The sequence below is a fragment of the Nerophis ophidion genome, linkage group LG06, assembly GCF_033978795.1.
Source record: "Nerophis ophidion isolate RoL-2023_Sa linkage group LG06, RoL_Noph_v1.0, whole genome shotgun sequence".
Taxonomy (NCBI): Eukaryota; Metazoa; Chordata; class Actinopteri; order Syngnathiformes; family Syngnathidae; genus Nerophis; species Nerophis ophidion.
In genome coordinates this window covers 71,718,515-71,738,080 of record NC_084616.1, presented here as the reverse complement: position 1 = coordinate 71,738,080, position 19,566 = coordinate 71,718,515, and the positions used below count along the sequence as shown (strand labels likewise).

The 19,566-nt window shown below is 41.1% G+C and overlaps 2 protein-coding genes across 4 annotated transcripts in view; both read left to right on the top strand.

Moving 5' to 3' along the window:
• The window catches only part of LOC133555211 (guanine nucleotide-binding protein G(I)/G(S)/G(T) subunit beta-1), a 65,986-nt gene extending 58,799 nt beyond the window's left edge, over positions 1-7,187 (top strand). For both annotated transcript variants that reach the window (XM_061904794.1, XM_061904795.1), the window contains exons 10-11: positions 4,951-5,066; positions 5,201-7,187. In XM_061904794.1, coding sequence (XP_061760778.1) covers positions 4,951-5,057 — 107 coding nt within the window. In that variant the 3' untranslated portion in view covers positions 5,058-5,066; positions 5,201-7,187. The remainder of the gene's footprint in view (positions 1-4,950; positions 5,067-5,200) is intronic.
• Positions 7,188-13,823: 6,636 nt separating this feature from the next.
• The window catches only part of nadka (NAD kinase a), a 57,445-nt gene continuing 51,702 nt past the window's right edge, over positions 13,824-19,566 (top strand). Inside the window, exon 1 of one of the 2 annotated variants that reach the window (XM_061904788.1) lies at positions 13,824-13,981. The gene's annotated coding sequence lies outside the window, so the exon portion shown is untranslated. The remainder of the gene's footprint in view (positions 13,982-19,566) is intronic. The other variant, XM_061904790.1, reaches the window with a different exon arrangement.

Here is a 19,566-nt window from a genome sequence, read left to right as displayed (position 1 = left end):
CAATGGTTTTTTTTTCTCTCCCATTCCCCCCCACTTGTTTACCTGTATCTCACCTTTTTTGTAAGAGGCGCTGGAAGCCGGCAGACCCGTCAGCCATCCTGTTTTGTAATGTTTGTCTGATCTTGAATGGGATTGTGCTGCAAATTTTTATTTTCCTGAAGGAACTCTCCTGACGGAACAAATAAAGTACTATCTAATCTAATCTAATCGAGATGCACTATGCTTCAACATACAGGTATTGTATGTAATGACACCTATTAGGAGACATTATCTGGCGTTTTGTTTCGCAATAATATGTAAAACAAACTTTTTTTACCCATTGGTTTCTGCTTATTTGTATTTAGGATCTGCGTAAATCCCGAAAATTGTTGCACGTCCACCATTGTATTCCGCGCCGACACTGTAGTCCATAAACTGCTTCTTTTTCTCCATCCTCTTATGTTTTAGTATGACTTTGGTAAGCTATGAAGCCACACCGCTTGATGTGCTGCAACATACGAGTATTATTATGGTGTGTGTGTTTATAAGGTAAGACATATTATCCGGCGTTTTGTTTTGCAATATTATGCAAAATCTACTTTCCTTACCTTCTGATACCTGCTGATCTGTATTTGGGATCTGCATAAATCCTTAAGAATTGTGCGCGTCCGCCTTTGTAGTGCATACCGACACCATAGTCAATAACCTCTTTCTTTTTCTCTATCCTCTTGTTATGGGACATTCATCCTCCGCTGTTGCCATTTCTAATATAAAGTAGCGTACATATCTAACTTATATCTGTCATGTCACGCGCTATGGAAGTGCTAAAAACTACCAGTAAACAAAAATGACGGGGAGAAGACGCTGTCGAAATTGATCCACGTAAATAACACCCGCCCACAAAATTGTGCATCCTAAAAAAGCAATCAGAAAGTGACTTAAAGATGGTCTGTAAAACATAATCCAAAGAACCAGCATTACATGTTATGTAGACCACAAAGAAGTGTTTGAAATTTGGAAGCAGAAAATCATAACATGACCCCTTTATTGCCCCTTAATGTGCCCTATGGTCCGAAAAAACGGTAAAGGATGTTTTGTTTATACCACTGCACTTTGCTTTAGTCTCAGTTAGGGCTGGGCGATATGACCTTTTTTTAAATATCTCGATATTTTTAGGCCATGTCACGATACACAATATATATCTCGATATTTTGCCTTGGCGTTGAATGAACACTTGATACATATAATCACAGCAGTTTGATGATCTTATGTGTTTACATTAAAACATTCTTGTTTATAATATATGCTCATTTTAAAATTTCATGCGGAGAGGAAAATCACAACTAAGTCAATTGACCAAAAGTGTATTTATTAAACGCTTATTAAGCAGCGGCACAAACATGCATGTCATTTCAAAACAGAAAGTGTAAGATTGTTGGAGAAATTTTAAAACAAGCCATGAGTGCACTTATGTGCATGATGTCACTAAGATGACATATCAAAACAACACTAAATTAAAGTGCACTTTTTATACAGAACGCCACTACAACAGTTTAAAACAAATAAAGTGCACTTTTGTGCATGATGTCACAAGATATTTCAATAACTGACAAATAAAAATGAGCCTCATTATGGTAAATGGGTTGTACTTGTATAGCGCTTTTCTACTCTTTTTTTTTTTTTTTTTTTTTTAAAGCGCTTTGACAGTATTTCCACACACATTCACACACTGATGGCGGGAGCTGCCATGCAAGGCGCTCACCAGGACACATCAGGAGCAAGGGTGAAGTGTCTTGCCCAAGGACACAACGGACGTGACTAGGATGGTAGAAGGTGGGGATTGAACCAGTAACCCTCAGATTGCTGGCACAGCCACTCTACCAACTTCGCCATGCCGTCCCCTAACAATAATAGGAAATCAAATGGTGTATGTCCTTCGCTATGTGGTAGATTCCTGCGGACGTTATCTCCTTCTGTTGTTGACTATTTTTTTTAAAACAGTCTTGATGTGGAAATGACTGCTTCTGCATTTTGTTGGTGTGGTACCGAACAGAGATGTTGACATGTGGAGTTTCAAGTACTCTTCATTCTCCTACAGGTGACTTTTCAAATGATGCTACATTAGCAGTAACGCTACTTTAAGTAGCAACGCTTTTGCCCCACACTTGACAAACTAAGGTTGTCTGTTCGACATGATCCCACTTGAAGCCAAACCAACGCCAGACGATGGAACCAATGCTGTTTTTCTTGGGAATTAATTATTCCTTCATTTATTACCAGAGTTGCACGTTCTTTCTCTCGTATTACCAATCGCACCACAGCTAACGTTACCCATGCTGCTCCCTCTGCTCCGCGAGGGCGTATACGTGTGTGATGTATGTAAAAAGGTGCGCTTGTTTTATGTGTCTGTGAGGAGAGACAACAAAGAGTGAGGAACGCCTGTAGTGAAATGCCCGGAGCTAAAAGGAACTGTGTGAGAACGTACAGTATACTCCAATATCACGATATAGTACCGTATTTTTCAGACTATAGGTTGCAGTTTTTTTTCATAGTTTGGCCGGGGGTGCTGCGACTTATACTCAGGAGCGACTTATGTGTGAAATTATTAACACATTGCCGTAAAATATCAAATAATATTTTTTAGCTCATTCACGTAAGAGACTCGACGTATAAGATTTCATGGGATTCAGTGATTGTTTGGTAAACGTATAGCATGTTCTATATGTTATAGCAGGGGTGCCCATTACGTTGATCTCGGAGGGTGTGTCAGTCGATCTCAAGCCAGGCATTAAAAAATATACATAAAAATGAGCAATCATCAATCATACCAAGACCTCACTTTCGTCAATTGTTTGACATTCTCGGCACCCGAGGATCTTGTGAGATGACGCTGGCTGCTGCGAGCTCATATTTAAGAAAAAATCACTAACAGGGCGGACGCAGAGAAACACATTTTATTTCTAGAGACTCCGTACCTACTGTCAAAACTCTAAAGACCGACTGCACAGTTCCTGTCTTCACCATAAAAGACCTGTTTCATCCTGCCTGTGCTAACAAAATAAGAGTCTCAGAAAGCTAGCGTGCACAAGCTAGCAAGCTACGGAGTTTGATGCCAATGTATTTCTCCCCCGCCCTCAGCGACCGCTTTCTCACTTGCTTGCCCACCCGCACAGTCACTGACGTCACTCACCTGCTGCCAGACATTAAAGGGCCACACACATATGCTACTCTCATAACAAAGTGTTTAAAAACGAGTATGCAAGTTGGACAAATGAGATGCCAAAAACCAACCACTTTCATGTGGTATTGGACAGAAAGGAGGACTTTTTTTTTTCCCTCCATTTGAAAATGCGGACGTTATCAGCACGACTGTCTAATTCCAATCAATGCAAGTCATCAGAATCAGGTAATACACCAACTTATATTGTTGTCTTCATGAAAGAAAGGAATCTGTGTGTGTTAAACATGCTTGTATTATCATTAAACACCATTAACTTGTTAACAAAAATGTCTCTTTCATAAATAAATAAATATCAATTATAAATAGGAATGAGGTAGATCTCCTCAAAAAGTAGCTCACCTGCAGAAAAAGTGTGAGCGCCCCTGTGTTATAGTTATTTGAATGACTCTTACCATAATATGTTACGTTAACATAGCAGGCACCTTCTCAGTTGGTTATTTATGCCTCATATAAGGTACACTTATTCAGCCTGTTGTTCACTATTCTTTATTTATTTTTAATTTTTTCCAAGATGGCGCTGCTGTAGTGGCTGCTGTAGGCAGGAGCTCTGTGCTCTTGTGTCATCGTTTTGTGTTTCCCTCTTGTTTTCATGTCTTATTATATTTTTTTGCCTTTTGGTCCGGGTCCCTTTGGGACTGTGTGACTAGGGGTGCCACTTTCGTGACCTCTGTGGTGCTTTTTTTGTGGACTTCTGGATCTGCCTCCTGGGAGCCTTTTGGCCATGGAGACCAGCTGCTGAGTGTCTGCCACACCGGAGTCGGTTTGGAGGGACTGGCGGAGATGCGGATGAGGGGACAGGACTGCAGAGTTTGGAGGGACTGGAGGAGATGCGGATGAGGGGACAGGTCTGGGGAGCTAGCACTGAGCGCTGGGACGGAGAGGCTTCGTGGTGTCTTGGCTGGGTGAGCAGGTGTCGGACACCTCAGTCACCTTGGACGTATCCTCGCTCATCCATGCTGACTGGACACTGGCCAAGAGTGGAGTCTGCTGTCTCGGTTGCTTTGTTGGGTCTGCTCCTGTCTCTGGCCATGCACCCTCCACCCCTGCAGACGATGGCGTGGAACACCGCAGAGGCCACCACAGTGCATATGTTTCTTTTAGTTTTTATTCATAGCTGTATGTAGAAGTGTCTGGTTGTATCCGCTGCTTTAATGTCCTCTGTGTTCTTTGATGTTTGATGTTTCCCTCTTACACACATGGAAGAGGGCTGTGTACTATGGCTATGAGTTGTTGTTTTTTTCCCTTGGCCTCAGTCTGCACCCCCTCTCCAGGGCCCAGGCTAAGACCGATTTTTATTTTATTTTATTTTAATCTTCTATTTTTTTCTCCCATTCCCCCCCCCCCCCCCCCTGTTTACCTGTATCTCATCTTTTTTGTAAGGGGCGCTGGAAGCCGGCAGACCCGTCAGCGATCCTGTTCTGTCTCCCTGTAATGTTTGTCTAAACTTGAATGGGATTGTACTGAAAATTTTAATTTTCCTGACGGAATAAATAAAGTACTATCTAATCTAATGTAATCTAATCTAATTGCCTTTCAAATGTCTATTCTTAGTGTTGGTATTTATCAAACAAATTTCCCCCCAAAATGCAACTTGTACTCCAGTGGGACTTATATATGTTTTTTTTCCTTCTTTATTATGCATTTTCGCCAGGTGCGACTTATACTCTGAAAAATACGGCATACCGATATATCGCCCAGCCCTAGTCTCAGTCCTTTCACTGTGTCCACAGGTGTTCTGGCTGGTCATGACAACCGGGTGAGCTGCTTGGGTGTGACTGATGACGGCATGGCAGTGGCAACAGGGTCCTGGGATAGCTTCCTCAAGATCTGGAACTAGAGTCTAGAGGTAAGTTTGAATGGCCAGATGAAGAGAGTACGTAATCGTGTGAATGGTAGCAGTACCTCATCCCAATAGAGGTAATCAACAAGACCACTTTTGAGTTAATTCTTTCAACTGACTCTCATTTGCTCGTTCTGCAGATGGCAGCCGGACTCCAAAGTTGCGTGGAAGACCATTCCAACATCACAATGTTCAATTGTATTGCATATCCAATCTTTTCAAAACACGATACTGACTCCAAACACCCAAACAACTATTAAGGGCAAAAATCTCTCTCTCTCTCTCTCCTCCTCCTCCTCCTCCGCCTCCACCTTCTTATAAAAGAGCACAATTGTCTGTCACTCATTCAGCTAACTACTATACAGATTTGAAAAAAAAAAAAAAAAGCTCAAGGAATTTGGTCGTCTCAAAATGGACGAATGGAAAAATTGTGCATTCCTCCCACGACCGCAGGTCTAAGTGAAGATTATTTACATGACAGCGATCTAACTCTTAATAGCTTCTTTGCCTTTTTTTTTTTTTTTTTTGCTTTTTTCTTCTTCCTCTCCCTCTCTGTCCGAGTAGACCCGTAGGTTGTCTGTTGATGTTAAAATGAGGATCAAAGCTTTGTTTTATTTGCTCATCTTTACATGTTTTAAATACTGTTTTAAATTGATAAGTAAAAAATAAAACCTCCAGAACATATTTGTGAATTCAGCTTTATCCCACTGGAGAACAAAGCGAGAGAATTTTGCTTCGACGGGGAGTCCCGGAGCCACCTCTGGCCCTGCTGTACATTTAGTCTCGATATACTTTTCTTCTTTGTTTTTTCCAGTGTAGTTCACGAATCTTTGTTTGCACAAAATTAAAAATTTTGCATCTATAGAATAAGAAAACGTTAACTAACCAAGCACATGCTGTGATAATGAATGCTCGTTTTTAAAATGCAAAAACCACAAAAAAAAAACAAAAAAAATCATTCAACCACTCTTACACCATTTTGTCTGGCTCCAGTCCAGACAGATGAAATGAAGATTAACCTATTGGATTATAATCCGCCCTGCCCATTCATTTGATACGATTGTTTTTGCTCTACTGTAGTTTTCTTGCCCCCGGTTTATGTTGTAGTGGTTGGGACCGGGAGGACGGGACTGGTCGGTCGGGGGAGTCGCTCCAGACCTTTCTCTCACAGGGGTGCCCATTCCGTGCTTGGAAATGCAGTTACTACTCTGTGAATGACATGTTGTATAAATCAATGTTTGAAAATAATGATATTAAAACTTTTTAAGTTAAAAACTAAAAAAAAAAAAAAGATTTTGGTTGTCTGCCATGGATGGGTTATCTCTTAGAATCGCATGCTGTAGAATTGCTTTAAAAGGTGCATATGGAATTAAGTCTTTCGATGTTTTCTTTAAGGAAATAACCTGTTGAATATATCACTACGATGGTATTTATTTTAGCCCCTCCCCTCCTCCTCCTCGTTTTTTTGCTCCTCCGTGCATACACGATTCCACTAAAATGTCAAAGCTATGCACACGAGAAGCAAGTTACTTGGTCCGTACTTGGGACCGGTTCCACAAATGAAGTCGTCACCTAAATGTAAAATTGTTCACACTTGCATAAATACATCCAATCACCTAAACATACCCATGGGACTAATTTCATTCCTTCCGTAGCAAACAAAATTCCACTTAAAGAAAAAACGTTTTATAACAGTTTTTTTTTCTGTCCTTTAATAAAAAAATTAAAAAATACATCTTGCAGCAACTGAATGGCAGACTTTTCTGTTCCTTGTAAACAAGACGCTCTTCCTTTTTAGCAGTAGTGACTTATTTTTTTTTTTTTTTTTCCAGTTCTGTTTTCTCTCTGCGACATTCTGTAAAAAAAAAAAAAAATGTGCTGTAATTGTGCGTTAGGCCTGGAGTTGGCAGAAAAAATTCCAATAAAATATGTTAATTAAATTCCCTTCCTTTTCTCTCTTCATCAAATAACTGTAGAGCTCTGCACCCCCCACCCCTCTATTCCCTTTTCACCTTTTTGGATTTAATTCTAAAGTCAGTCAGTGTACAACCGAAAGCTGGATGCAAGATAGAAACTATATTAAAATGTACTGTTATTTAAGATGTAATAAAAAGCAGTTTGAGATGACCTACTGTGTTGAGTGTGATTCACTTAGAGCGGTTCTCACTGAGGCTTAGAATGTTACGGACTGTTTTGCTTTTTCCTTGTAATTATGTTCCAAGTTAAATAAACAATTTCTTATCCACTGTTGAAAACCTGCTTGGGCTTTTTGTCCACTCAATTTTTGGGTCGTCGGAATATACATGTGGCAAATAAACACTAGGTCAAATTGAAATGGAATAAACAGTTTGCAGTCTGTTTTCGTCCTGGTCGTGGAACTGTGGACCAGCTCTATACTCTCGGCAGGGTTCTTGAGGGTCCATGGGAGTTTGCCCAACCAGTCTACATGTGCTTTGTGGACTTGGAGAAGGCATTCGACCGTGTCCCTCGGGAAGTCCTGTGGGGAGTGCTCAGAGTGTCTTATTGTGGCGGTCCGCTCCCTGTATGATCAGTGCCAGAGCTTGGTCCGCATTGCCGGCAGTAAGTCGGACACATTTCCAGTGAGGGTTGGACTCCGCCAAGGCTGTCCTTTGTCACCGATTCTGTTCATAACTTTTATGGACAGAATTTCTAGGCGCAGTCCAGGCGTTGAGGGGTTCCGGTTTGGTAACCGCAGGATTAGGTCTCTGCTTTTTGGAGATGATGTGGTCCTGATGGCTTCATCTGGCCGGGATCTTCAGGTCTCACTGGATCGGTTCGCAGCCGAGTGTGAAGCGACCGGAATGAGAATCAGCACGTCCGAGTCCATGGTTCTCGCCCGGAAAAGGGTGGAGTGCCATCTCCGGGTTGGGGAAGAGACCCTGCCCCAAGTGGAGGAGTTCAAGTACCTAGGAGTCTTGTTCACGAGTGGGGGAAGAGTGGATTGTGAGATCGACAGGCGGATCGGTGCGGCGTCTTCAGTAATGCAGACGCTGTATCGATCCGTTGTGGTGAAGAAGGAGCTGAGCCGGAAGGCAAAGCTCTCAATTAACCGGTCGATCTACGTTCCCATCCTCACCTATGGTCATGAGCTTTGGGTCATGACCGAAAGGATAAGATCACGGGTACAAGCGGCCGAAATGAGTTTCCTCCACCGTGTGGCGGGGCTCTCCCTTAGAGATAGGGTGAGAAGCTCTGCCATCCGGGAGGAACTCAAAGTAAAGCTGCTGCTCCTCCACATCGAGAAGAGCCAGATGAGGTGGTTCAGGCATCTGGTCAGGATGCCACCCGAACACCTCCCCAGGGAGGTGTTTAGGGCACGTCCAACCGGTAGGAGGCCACGGGGAAGACCCAGGACATGTTGGGAAGACTATGTCTCCCGGCTGGCCTGGGAACGCCTCGGGATCCCCCGGGAAGAGCTAGACGAAGTGGCTGGGGAGAGGGAAGTCTGGGCTTCCCTGCTTAGGCTGCTGCCCCCGTGATCCGACCTCGGATAAGCGGAAGATGATGGATGGATGGATGGAGTTTGCAGTCTCTTATCACCTCTTGTGCCTGACACTTGCTCCTGTTAAACCGGCTGACATCAGCTCTTTGTCGCCATCTGCTGGACAAACAGGTCAACAGTCACTTGCGTGCACTCAAAGCATTAATATTTAATATACTTTAACTACATCGACCAGCTGCAATATAACCGCTTTGAACAAATACATTAAATCTAATTAAAGCGCGGTATGTCTTTACATTGTATAGTAGGCTCCTGAGTTTTGAGAGTATTTAAAAAAATATTCAGTCAGAATTGCAGTGGCCTAGTGGTTAGGTCAGGGGTCACCAACGCGGGGCCCCTGCGGGCACCAGGTAGCCCGTAAGGACCAGATGAGTCGCCCGCTGGACTGTTCTAAAAATAGCTCAAATAGCAGCACTTACCAGTGAGCTGCCTCTATTTTTCAAATTGTATTTATTTACTAGCAAGCTGGTCTCGCTTTGCTCGACATTTTTAATTCTAAGAGAGACAAAACTCAAATAGATTTTTTGAAAATCATTCCGTCGTACATTTTTTATTTTTTTTACGGAGGGTTTTTTTGTAGGGAATAAATGATGAAAAAAACACTTAATTGAACGGTTTAGAAGAGGAGAAAACACGAAAAAAATTAAAATTAAATTTTGAAACAGTTTATCTTCAATTTCGACTCTTTAAAATTCAACCGAAAAAAAATGAAGAAAAATAGCTAATTCGAATCTTTTTGAAAAAAATTAATAATAGAATTTATGAAACATCCTTAGTAATTTTTCTTGATTAAGATTAATTTTAGAATTTTGATGACATGTTTTAAATAGGTTAAAATCCACTTTTGAAATAAGATTTAAATGTGATTCTACAGATTTTCTAGATTTGCCAGAATAATTTTGGGGAATTTTAATCATAAGTTTGAAGAAATATTTCACAAATATTCTTCGTCGAAAAAACAGAAGCTAAAATGAAGAATAAATTAAAATGTATTTATTATTCTTTAGGTTGATTGGCAACACTGAATGGTCCCTAGTGTGTGAATGTGAGTGTGAATGTTTTCTGTCTGTCTGTGTTGGCCCTGCGATGAGGTGGCGACTTGTCCAGGGTGTACCCCGCCTTCCGCCCGATTGTAGCTGAGATAGGCGCCAGCGACCCCAATAGGGAATAAGCGGTAGAAAATGGATGGATAGATTATTCTTTACAATAAAACAAATTTATTTGAACATTGATTAAAATTGTCAGGAAAGAAGAGGAAGGAATTCCATCCATCCATTTTCTACCGCTTATTCCCTTTTGGGGTCGCGGGGGGCGCTGGCGCCTATCTCAGCTACAATCGGGCGGAAGGCGGGGTACACCCTGGACAAGTCGCCACCTCATCGCAGGAGGAAGGAATTTAAAAGGTAAAAAGGTATATGTGTTTAAAAATCCTAAAATCATTTTTAAGGTCGTATTTTTTCTCTAAAATTGTCTTTCTGAAAGTTATAAGAAGCAAAGTGAAAAAAATAAATGAATTTATTTAAACAAGTGAAGACCAAGTCTTTAAAATATTTTCTTGGATTTTCAAATTCTATTTGAGTTTTGTCCCTCTTAGAATTAAAAATGTCGAGCAAAGCGAGACCAGCTTGCTAGTATCCATCCATCCATTTTCTACCGCTTAATCCCTTTTCGGGGTCGCGGGGGGCGCTGGCGCCTATCTCAGCTACAATCGGGCGGAAGGCGGGGTACACCCTGCACAAGTCGCCACCTCATCGCAGGGCAAATAAATACAATTTAAGAAAATAGAGGCAGCTCACTGGTAAGTGCTGCTATTTGAGTTATTTTTAGAACAGGCCAGCGGGCGACTTATCTGGTCCTTACGGGCTACCTGGTGCCCGCGGGCATCGTGTTGGTGACCCCTGCTGTACAATATACAAAACACTATAGAAATACAAAATACTGTACAATATACAGAACAAGACAAGAGTACTGAAGTATTAAATAACTATCAGTGTCGGACGTATTGCACTCGAAGGGTAATATTGCACAGTAGCATATTAGGTTAGAATTGTGTATAGGGGTGAATTTTTATTATTATAAGTTAGAGTTCAAGATGGTGACAGACATTAGAAATATATTTGATTATTTACATTAAGTTTTTTACATCAAGTTTCTACCAACTGAGCTAAACCTCCCCATGTGACCATTCCTACTATAAATGAAAGTTTACCCACTACTACCGACCACGCAGTCTGATAGTTTATATATCAATGATGAAATATTAACATTGCAACACATGCCAATACGGCCTTTTTAGTTTACTAAATTGCAATTTTAAATTTCGCGCGAAGTATCCTGTTGCAAACGTCGCGGTATGATGACGTCACGGATTGTAGCGGACATTTTTTTTCCAGCCCGATCCCAGCTATAAGTCGTATGCTTTAATCGCATAATTACACAGTATTCTGGACATCTGTGTTGCTGAATCTTCTGCAATTTGTTCAATTAATGATGGAGAAGTCAAAGTAGAAAGATGGAATTGGGAAGCTTTTAGCCTTTAGCCACACAAACACACGGTGATTCCTTGTTTAAAATTCCCAGAGGTGAAGCTTTACTATGGATCAGAGCGGTCAAGCGAACATGGATCCCGACTACATGTCAACTGGCCGTTTTCGGTGAGAAAATTGTGGTAATAAGTCGGCTGAGCTTGGGCCGTCCATGAAGCTGCCGTCGACTTCCCTGAGACATTGGCGCCAACGCACCCATGGATACACCCTTCCGACTATCAGGTACTATTTAACTCACTAAAACACTAGCAACACAATAGGCAGGTAAGGGATTTCCCAGAATTATCCTAGTAAATGTGTCTAAAAACATCGGAATCTGTCCCAATGCAATCGCGTTTTTTTTCTTCCTAGTCCGTCGCTATCAATATCCTCAAACACGAATCTTTCATCCTCGCTCAAATTAATGGGGGAATTGTCGTTTTCTCGGTCCGAATAGCACTTTTTGTTGGAGGCTCCCATTAAAATCAACGTGAATATGTGAGGAGCCATCAAACATGTGACGTCATCGGATCAGCGGAGCTTCGTGACTTCCTTCAGAGACTCTGGCGTCAAAACACACGTGGCCACACCCCTCCGACTTTCAGGTACTATTTAACTCACTAAAACACTAACTACACAATAGGCAGGTAAGGGATTTCCCAGAATTATCCTAGTAAATGTGTCTAAAAACATTTGAATCGCTCCCACTGCAATCGCCTTTTTCTCTCTCTAGTCTTTCACTCTAAATTTCCTCATCCACGAATCTTTCATCCTCGCTCAAATTAATGGGGAAATTGTCGCTTTCTCGGTCCGAATAGCTCTAGCTGCTGCTGGCTATGATTGTAAACAATGTGAGGATGTGATGAAATTGTTGTTTTCTCGGTCCGAATAGCACTTTTTGTTGGAGGCTCCCATTAAAATCAATGTGAATATGTGAGGAGCCATCAAACATGTGACGTCATCGGATCAGCGGAGCTTCGTGACTTCCTTCAGAGACTCTGGTGTCAAAACACACGTGGCCACACTCCTCCGACTTTCAGGTACTATTTAACTCACTAAAACACCAGCAACACAACAGGCAGGTAAGGGATTTCCCTGAATTATCCTAGTAAATGTGTCTAAAAACATTTGAATCGCTCCAACTGCAATCACCTTCTTTTTTTCTAGTCTTTCACTCTAAATTTCCTCATCCACAAATCTTTCATCCTCGCTCAAACTAATGGGGAAATTGTCGCTTTCTCGGTCCGAATAGCTCTAGCTGCTGCTGGCTATGATTGTAAACAATGTGAGGATGTAATGAAATCGTCGTTTTCTCGGTCTGAATAGCACTTTTTGTTGGAGGCTCCCATTAAAATCAATGTGAATATGTGAGGAGCCCCCACACTTGCGACGTCATCGCATCAGCGGAGCTTCGTGACTTCCCTCAGAGACTCTGGCGTCAACACACTCGTGGCCACACCCCTCCGACTTTCAGGTACTATTTAACCGACTAAAACACTAGCAACACAATAGGCAGGTAAGGGATTTCCCAGAAGTATCCTAGTAAATGTGTCTAAAAACATTTGAATCACTCCCACTGCAATCACCTTTTTTCCCCTCTAGTCTTTCACTCTAAATTTCCTCATCCATGAATCTTTCATCCTCGCTCAAATTAATGGGGAAATTGTCGCTTTCTCGGTCCGAATAGCTCTAGCTGCTGCTGGCTATGATTGTAAACAATGTGAGGATGTGATGAAATTGTCGTTTTCCCGGTCCGAATAGCACTTTTTGTTGGAGGCTCCCATTAAAATCAATGTGAATATGTGAGGAGCCCCCACACTTGCGACGTCATCGGATCAGCGGAGCTTTGTGGCTTCCCTCAGAGACTCTGGCGTCAACACACTCTTGGCCACACCCCTCCGACTTTCAGGTACTATTTAACTCACTAAAACACTAGCAACACAATAGGCAGATAAGGGATTGCCCAGAATTATCCTAGTAAATGTGTCTAAAAACATTTGAATCGCTCCCACTGCAATCGCCTTTTTTTTTTCGGTATAGGGCGGTATAGCTCGGTTGGTAGAGCGGCCGTGCCAGCAACTTGAGGGTTGCAGGTTCGATCCCCGCTTCTGCCATCCTAGTCACTGCCGTTGTGTCCTTGGGCAAGACACTTTACCCACCTGCTCCCAGTGCCACCCACACTGGTTTAAATGTATAAAATTAGATATTGGGTTTCACTATGTAAAGCGCTTTGAGTCAACGGAGAAAAAGCGCTATATAAATATAATTCACTTCACTTTTCTCTCGTCTTTCACTCTAAATTTCCTCATCCACGAATCTTTCATCCTCTCGCAAATCAATGGGGAAATTGTCGCTTTCTCGGTCCGAATAGCTCTAGCTGCTGCTGGCTATGATTGTAAACAATGTTCAGATGTGAGGAGCTTTACAACCTGTGACGTTACGCGCACATTGTCTGCTACTTCCGGTACAGGCAAGGCTTTTTTATTAGCGACCAAAAGTTGTAAACTTTATAGTGGATGATCTTTCAGCCAAAATATGACCATATCGCAAAATGATCAAGTATGACACATAGAATGGACCTGTTATCCCCATTTAAATAAGAAAATCTCATTCCAGTAGGCCTTTAAAGTCCAGGTCTACAGCTGTAAAAAAACAAACAAAAAAAAACTGGTCAGGGGTTCCAACATGACGTCATTTAGACACGGCCGCTGATTGGTCAGGCATTTACCCGGAAGTGATGGTTATTGACGCTCGGTTAAAGATGGTGAGCTGTTAATACTCATTGAATAAGGGCGAGCGCATTTAAGTCCACACGACTTTTTTGTCCCGCTCTCCGTTCTTGTCGCCCCTTGCAACATCGCCGCTGGACTCAGGTAATTTGACGTAACACATTGAATGCTGTCTAATGACTTGGTGTACAAAGCAGCTTAAGGTTAGCCGCGTTAGCTCCGTCGTATCGCCGCCAACATTCCACTTGTTGCTCGTCCTTCAAGTCTTTTGGCTTTAGTTGTAATATAATATTGTACAAGAAATATCCGTCATTTTTTTTTTCATCGTGGTAGAAACTCATAAAGAGGCTTGCGAAATCGAAAGTATGCTCGTTAAATAATGAAGTAGAACAGTGTGCAGTTTTACCTTCAGCGTTAATCTAACTGGGACGATTACATTAGTGTAGTTCAGGGGTCACCAAGGCGGGGCCTGTAAGGACCAGATGAGTCGTCCGCAGGCCTGTTCTAAAAATAGCTCAAATAGCAGCACTTACCAGTGAGCTGCCTCAAATTTTTAAATTGTATTTATTTACTAGCAAGCTGGTCTCGCTTTGCTCGGCATTTTTAATTCTAAGAGAGACAAAACTCAAAGAGCATTTGAAAATGCAAGATAATATTTTAAAGACTTGGTCTTCACTTGTTTGAATTGAAGTGAATTGAAATATTTATTTCAAACCTGCACAGTACGAATAAACACAGTTTTGTTTTTTGTTTTCAACATTTTGGCAGAGATATTATAAATAAATAAATAAATGGGTTGTACTTGTATAGCGCTTTTCTACCTTCAAGGTACTCAAAGCGCTTTGACACTACTTCCACATTTACCCATTCACACACAAATTCACACACTAATGGAGGGAGCTGCCATGCAAGGCGCCAACCAGCACCCATCAGGAGCAAGGGTGAAGTGTCTTGCTCAGGACACAACGGACGTGACGAGGTTGGTTCCAGGTGGGATTTGAACCAGTGACCCTCGGGTTGCGCACGGCCACTCTCCCACTGCGCCACGCCGTCCCATATTAATGCAAGGCTTGAAAATGGGTTGGATGAAGCAGATGCTTATAATATCCCAACCCCTCTCACTCATTCCACATTTATTATAATCAATATAATACAAGTACAATACTCTAAACCAGGGGTCGGGAACCTTTTTGGCTGAGAGAGCCATGAAAGCCAAATATTTCAAAATTTATTTCCGTGAGAGCCATATCATATTTTTTTTAACACTGAATACAACTAAATGCGTGCATTTTTAAGTAAGACCAACATTTTTAGAGTATAATAAGTCTGTTATTCTTTTTAATAACACTGTTATTCTAAAGTTAACCAATAATAAATAAAATATTTCTTACCATTGGACAGGTGCGATAGAACACGGATGGTTGGATTAAAATGCATGAGAATGTTTTATATTTTGACGTTATTTTCAACATCGTGATTACCAGCGGAATTATTAATTACTTATCGTGTTAAGCAATGTCAGCTAAGATTTATCTGAGAGCCAGATGCAATCATCAAAAGAGCCACATCTGGCTCTAGAGCCATAGGTTCCCTACCCCTGCTCTAAACAAAAACAAGAAAAACTCCTGTACACTAACAATACTATGAGACAAAACACACAAACACACACACACGGGCCCAGACACTCTCTGACCATACACCTCTCTCCCAACGCTCTGTGCTGAGGGCATCACTCTCTTTCCTCCTCGTACTTCTTCAGTACTTCTTTTTTAAAACAGTGTTTTAAATTGAATCATGCTAGAACACATGTTTAGGTTGTCCCCTAAGTTGTTCCACAGAGTGACTCCACGCACTGAAATGCACATTGATTTTAAAGTTGTTCTAAATTTAGGCAAATATAATTTGTTGTTTCCTCTTAAACTGTAACCATGGTGTTAATCTCTATCATGGAATAGGTTCTGTATATTGGATGGTAGAGAGTTTTGGGATGCCCTAAACATAATTTGAGCAGTGTTAAAGTTGATCACATCGTTCAGTTTAAGTTGCTTTAAGTCCATGAATTGATTAACGTGGACCCCGACTTAAAGAAGTTGAAAAACTTATTCGGGTGTTACCATTTAGTGGTCAATTGTACGGAATATGTACTGGACTGTGCAATCTACTAATAAAAGTATCAATCAATCAATCAATCAATCCATAAATAGTGGATTTGAATGATGTCTGTAGTGAACATTGGAAACAATCCTGATGGCCTTTTTCTGCCGAGTGACTAAAGGTTGTAGATAATTCATTTATTTGTTTACTTGGAGAAGGCATTCGACCGTGTCCCTCGGGAAGTCCTGTGGGGAGTGCTCAGAGAGTATGGGGTATCGGACTGTCTTATTGTGGCGGTCCGCTCCCTGTATGATCAGTGCCAGAGCTTGGTCCGCATTGCCGGCAGTAAGTCGGACACATTTCCAGTGAGGGTTGGACTCCGCCAAGGCTGTCCTTTGTCACCGATTCTGTTCATAACTTTTATGGACAGAATTTCTAGGCGCAGTCAAGGCGTTGAGGGGTTCCGGTTTGGTAACCGCAGGATTAGGTCTCTGCTTTTTGCAGATGATGTGGTCCTGATTGCTTCATCTGGCCGGGATCTTCAGCTCTCGCTGGATCGGTTCGCAGCCGAGTGTGAAGCGACCGGAATGAGAACCAGCACCTCCAAGTCCGAGTCCATGGTTCTCGCCCGGAAAAGGGTGGAGTGCCATCTCCGGGTTGGGGAGGAGACCCTGCCCCAAGTGGAGGAGTTCAAGTACCTAGGAGTCTTGTTCACGAGTGAGGGAAGAGTGGATCGTGAGATCGACAGGCGGATCGGTGCGGCGTCTTCAGTAATGCGGATGTTGTACCGATCCGTTGTGGTGAAGAAGGAGCTGAGCCGGAAGGCAAAGCTCTCAATTTACCGGTCGATCTACGTTCCCATCCTCACCTATGGTCATGAGCTTTGGGTCATGACCGAAAGGATAAGATCACGGGTACAAGCGGCCGAAATGAGTTTCCTCCGCCGTGTGGCGGGGCTCTCCCTTAGAGATAGGGTGAGAAGCTCTGCCATCCAGGAGGAACTCAAAGTAAAGCCGCTGCTCCTTCACATCGAGAGGAGCCAGATGAGGTGGTTCGGGCATCTGGTCCGGATGCCACCCGAACGCCTCCCTAGGGAGGTGTTTAGGGCACGTCCAACCGGTAGGAGGCCACGGGGAAGACCCAGGACACGTTGGGAAGACTATGTCTCCCGGCTGGCCTGGGAACGCCTCGGGATCCCCCGGGAAGAGCTAGACGAAGTGGCTAGGGAGAGGGAAGTCTGGGTTTCCCTGCTTAGGCTGTTGCCCCCGCGACCCGACCTCGGATAAGCGGAAGATGATGGATGGATGGATGGATGGATGTTTACTTTGCTTCTTATAACTTTCCGAAAGACAATTTTAGAGACAAAATACAACCTTAAAAATGATTTTAGGATTTTTAAACACATATACCTTTTTACTTTTTACCTTCCTTCCGCTTCTTTCCTGACAATTTAAATCAATGTTCAAGTATTTTTTTTTTTATTGTAAAGAATAATAAACACATTTTTATTTAATTATTCATTTTAGCTTCTGTTTTTTCGACGAGGAATATTTGTGAAATATTTCTTCAAACTTATGATTCAAATTCAAAAAAATTATTCTGGCAAATTTAGAAAATCCGTAGAATCAAATTTAAACCTTATTTCAAAGTCTTTTGACTTTCTTTTCAAATTTTTGTTCTGGAAAATCTAGAAGAAATAATGATTTGTCTTTGTTAGAAATATAGCTTGGTCCAATTTGTTATATATTCTAACAAAGTGCAGATTGGATTTTAACCTTTTTAAAACATGTCATCAAAAATCTAAAATTAATCTTAATCAGGAAAAATTACTAATGATGTTCCATAAATTCTTTTTTTTGATTTTTTTCAAAAAGATTCAAATTAGCTAGTTTTTCTCTTCATTTTGTTCGGTTGAATTTAGAATTTTTAAAGATTCAAAATTGAAGATGAATTATGTTTCAAAATTTAATTTTCATTTTTTTCGTGTTTTCTCCTCCTTTAAATCGTTCAATCAAGTGTTTTTATTCCCTACATTAAACCTTCCGTAAAAGGAAAAAAAATGTACGACAGAAATACCCATTTTTTTATTTTTTATAGATTTATTTATTAAAGGTAAATTGAGCAAATTGGATATTTCTGGCAATTTATTGAAGTGTGTATCAAACTGGTAGCCCTTCACATTAATCAGTACCCAAGAAGTAGCTCTTGGTTTCAAAAAGGTTGGTGACCCCTGCTCTATATCAACTTAAGAAAAAAAGGTTGTATGGCTTTTCTGTCAATTTTTTGTTTTGTTTTTTTATAGTAAAACTGAAATATGCTGTATTCAGTAATTATAGCCCTAAAAGATCAATAATGCAGGACACCATTGATTTTAATTCTTTATTATTTTTGAGTAATCACAGTGAAAAGATAAGTAAAATACCACTAAATATATTTGGCATACAAAAGGTGCCAATCTTATAAAGTGATACATTTTTATTATTATTTTTTTACTTTCAACACTTTCATTACGAGATGAACTTCTGATATATCTGTTAATTTTACGTTTAAACTATTACTTTGTTCTTTTTATGCTCTTTTGTCAAAAAAAACTTTGTTTTTATATGGCAACTGCACAATATCTGCAGTATTTACCACATAAAACATTTTAAAGTGAAATTTTTGAACTATTCGAGCTTTGAAAATAATTCATTATAACATGGATTTTTTTGTCATAATTTTTTTTTTGAGCAATGGCAAAAATATAAATTATTGATTGATTGAAAATTTTAATTAGTAGATTGCCCAGTACAGTACATATTCCGTACAATTGACCACTAAATGGTAACACCCGAATTAGTTTTTCAACTTCTTTAAGTTAATTAATTCATGGTAAAGATGGTTTTTACCTGGTAAAATAAAGGCAAAAGGAGAAGAAACAGCCTGCATTGCAGCTTTGTGTCAACATTGCAACTTTTTCTCGATAGATTTCACCTCATTCCAATATTTTTAATGCTCTTTTTTATTTTTGCAATAGCATTTCCAGAATGTTTGGGGGGCCGGTAAACAATTAGCTGTGGGCCCCAAATGGCCCCAAGGCCGCACTTTGGACATCCCTGGTGTAAGCCAACTTTTTTTTGGTTTGTTTTTGTTTAAAAGCATTTAATAATCCATCCATCGATGCATTTTCTACCGCGTGTCCCTTTCGGGGTAGTGGGGGGTTGCTGGGTCCTATCTCAGCTGCACTCGGGCGGAAGGCGGCGTACACTCTGGACAAGTCGACATAAAAACTCTATAACCTAAAAACAACAGCGCTGGAAGGAGCGTAATATGATATGAAGAGAATATGAATACTTTTAGATATTGAGGGAAAGTAACTTTTAAGTTACTTTTATCTTTAATTATGATTATGATTCCTGGTTATGTTAGGACAGCAGAGAAGGCCTTGCTGGTCTTGACGGCACACTGCCTTTGACACACATTACTTTTAAACAAAATGCAGAGGTATGGTGTCCGAGGTCTTGCTCATGATTGGTTGAAACATTATCTTCATGGCAGAGATCAGTATGTGCATGTGAGCAATGTAGATTCTGATAAAAAAAGATTATAACACATGGAGTTCCCCAGGGCTCTGTACTGCGACCAAACTTGTTTAA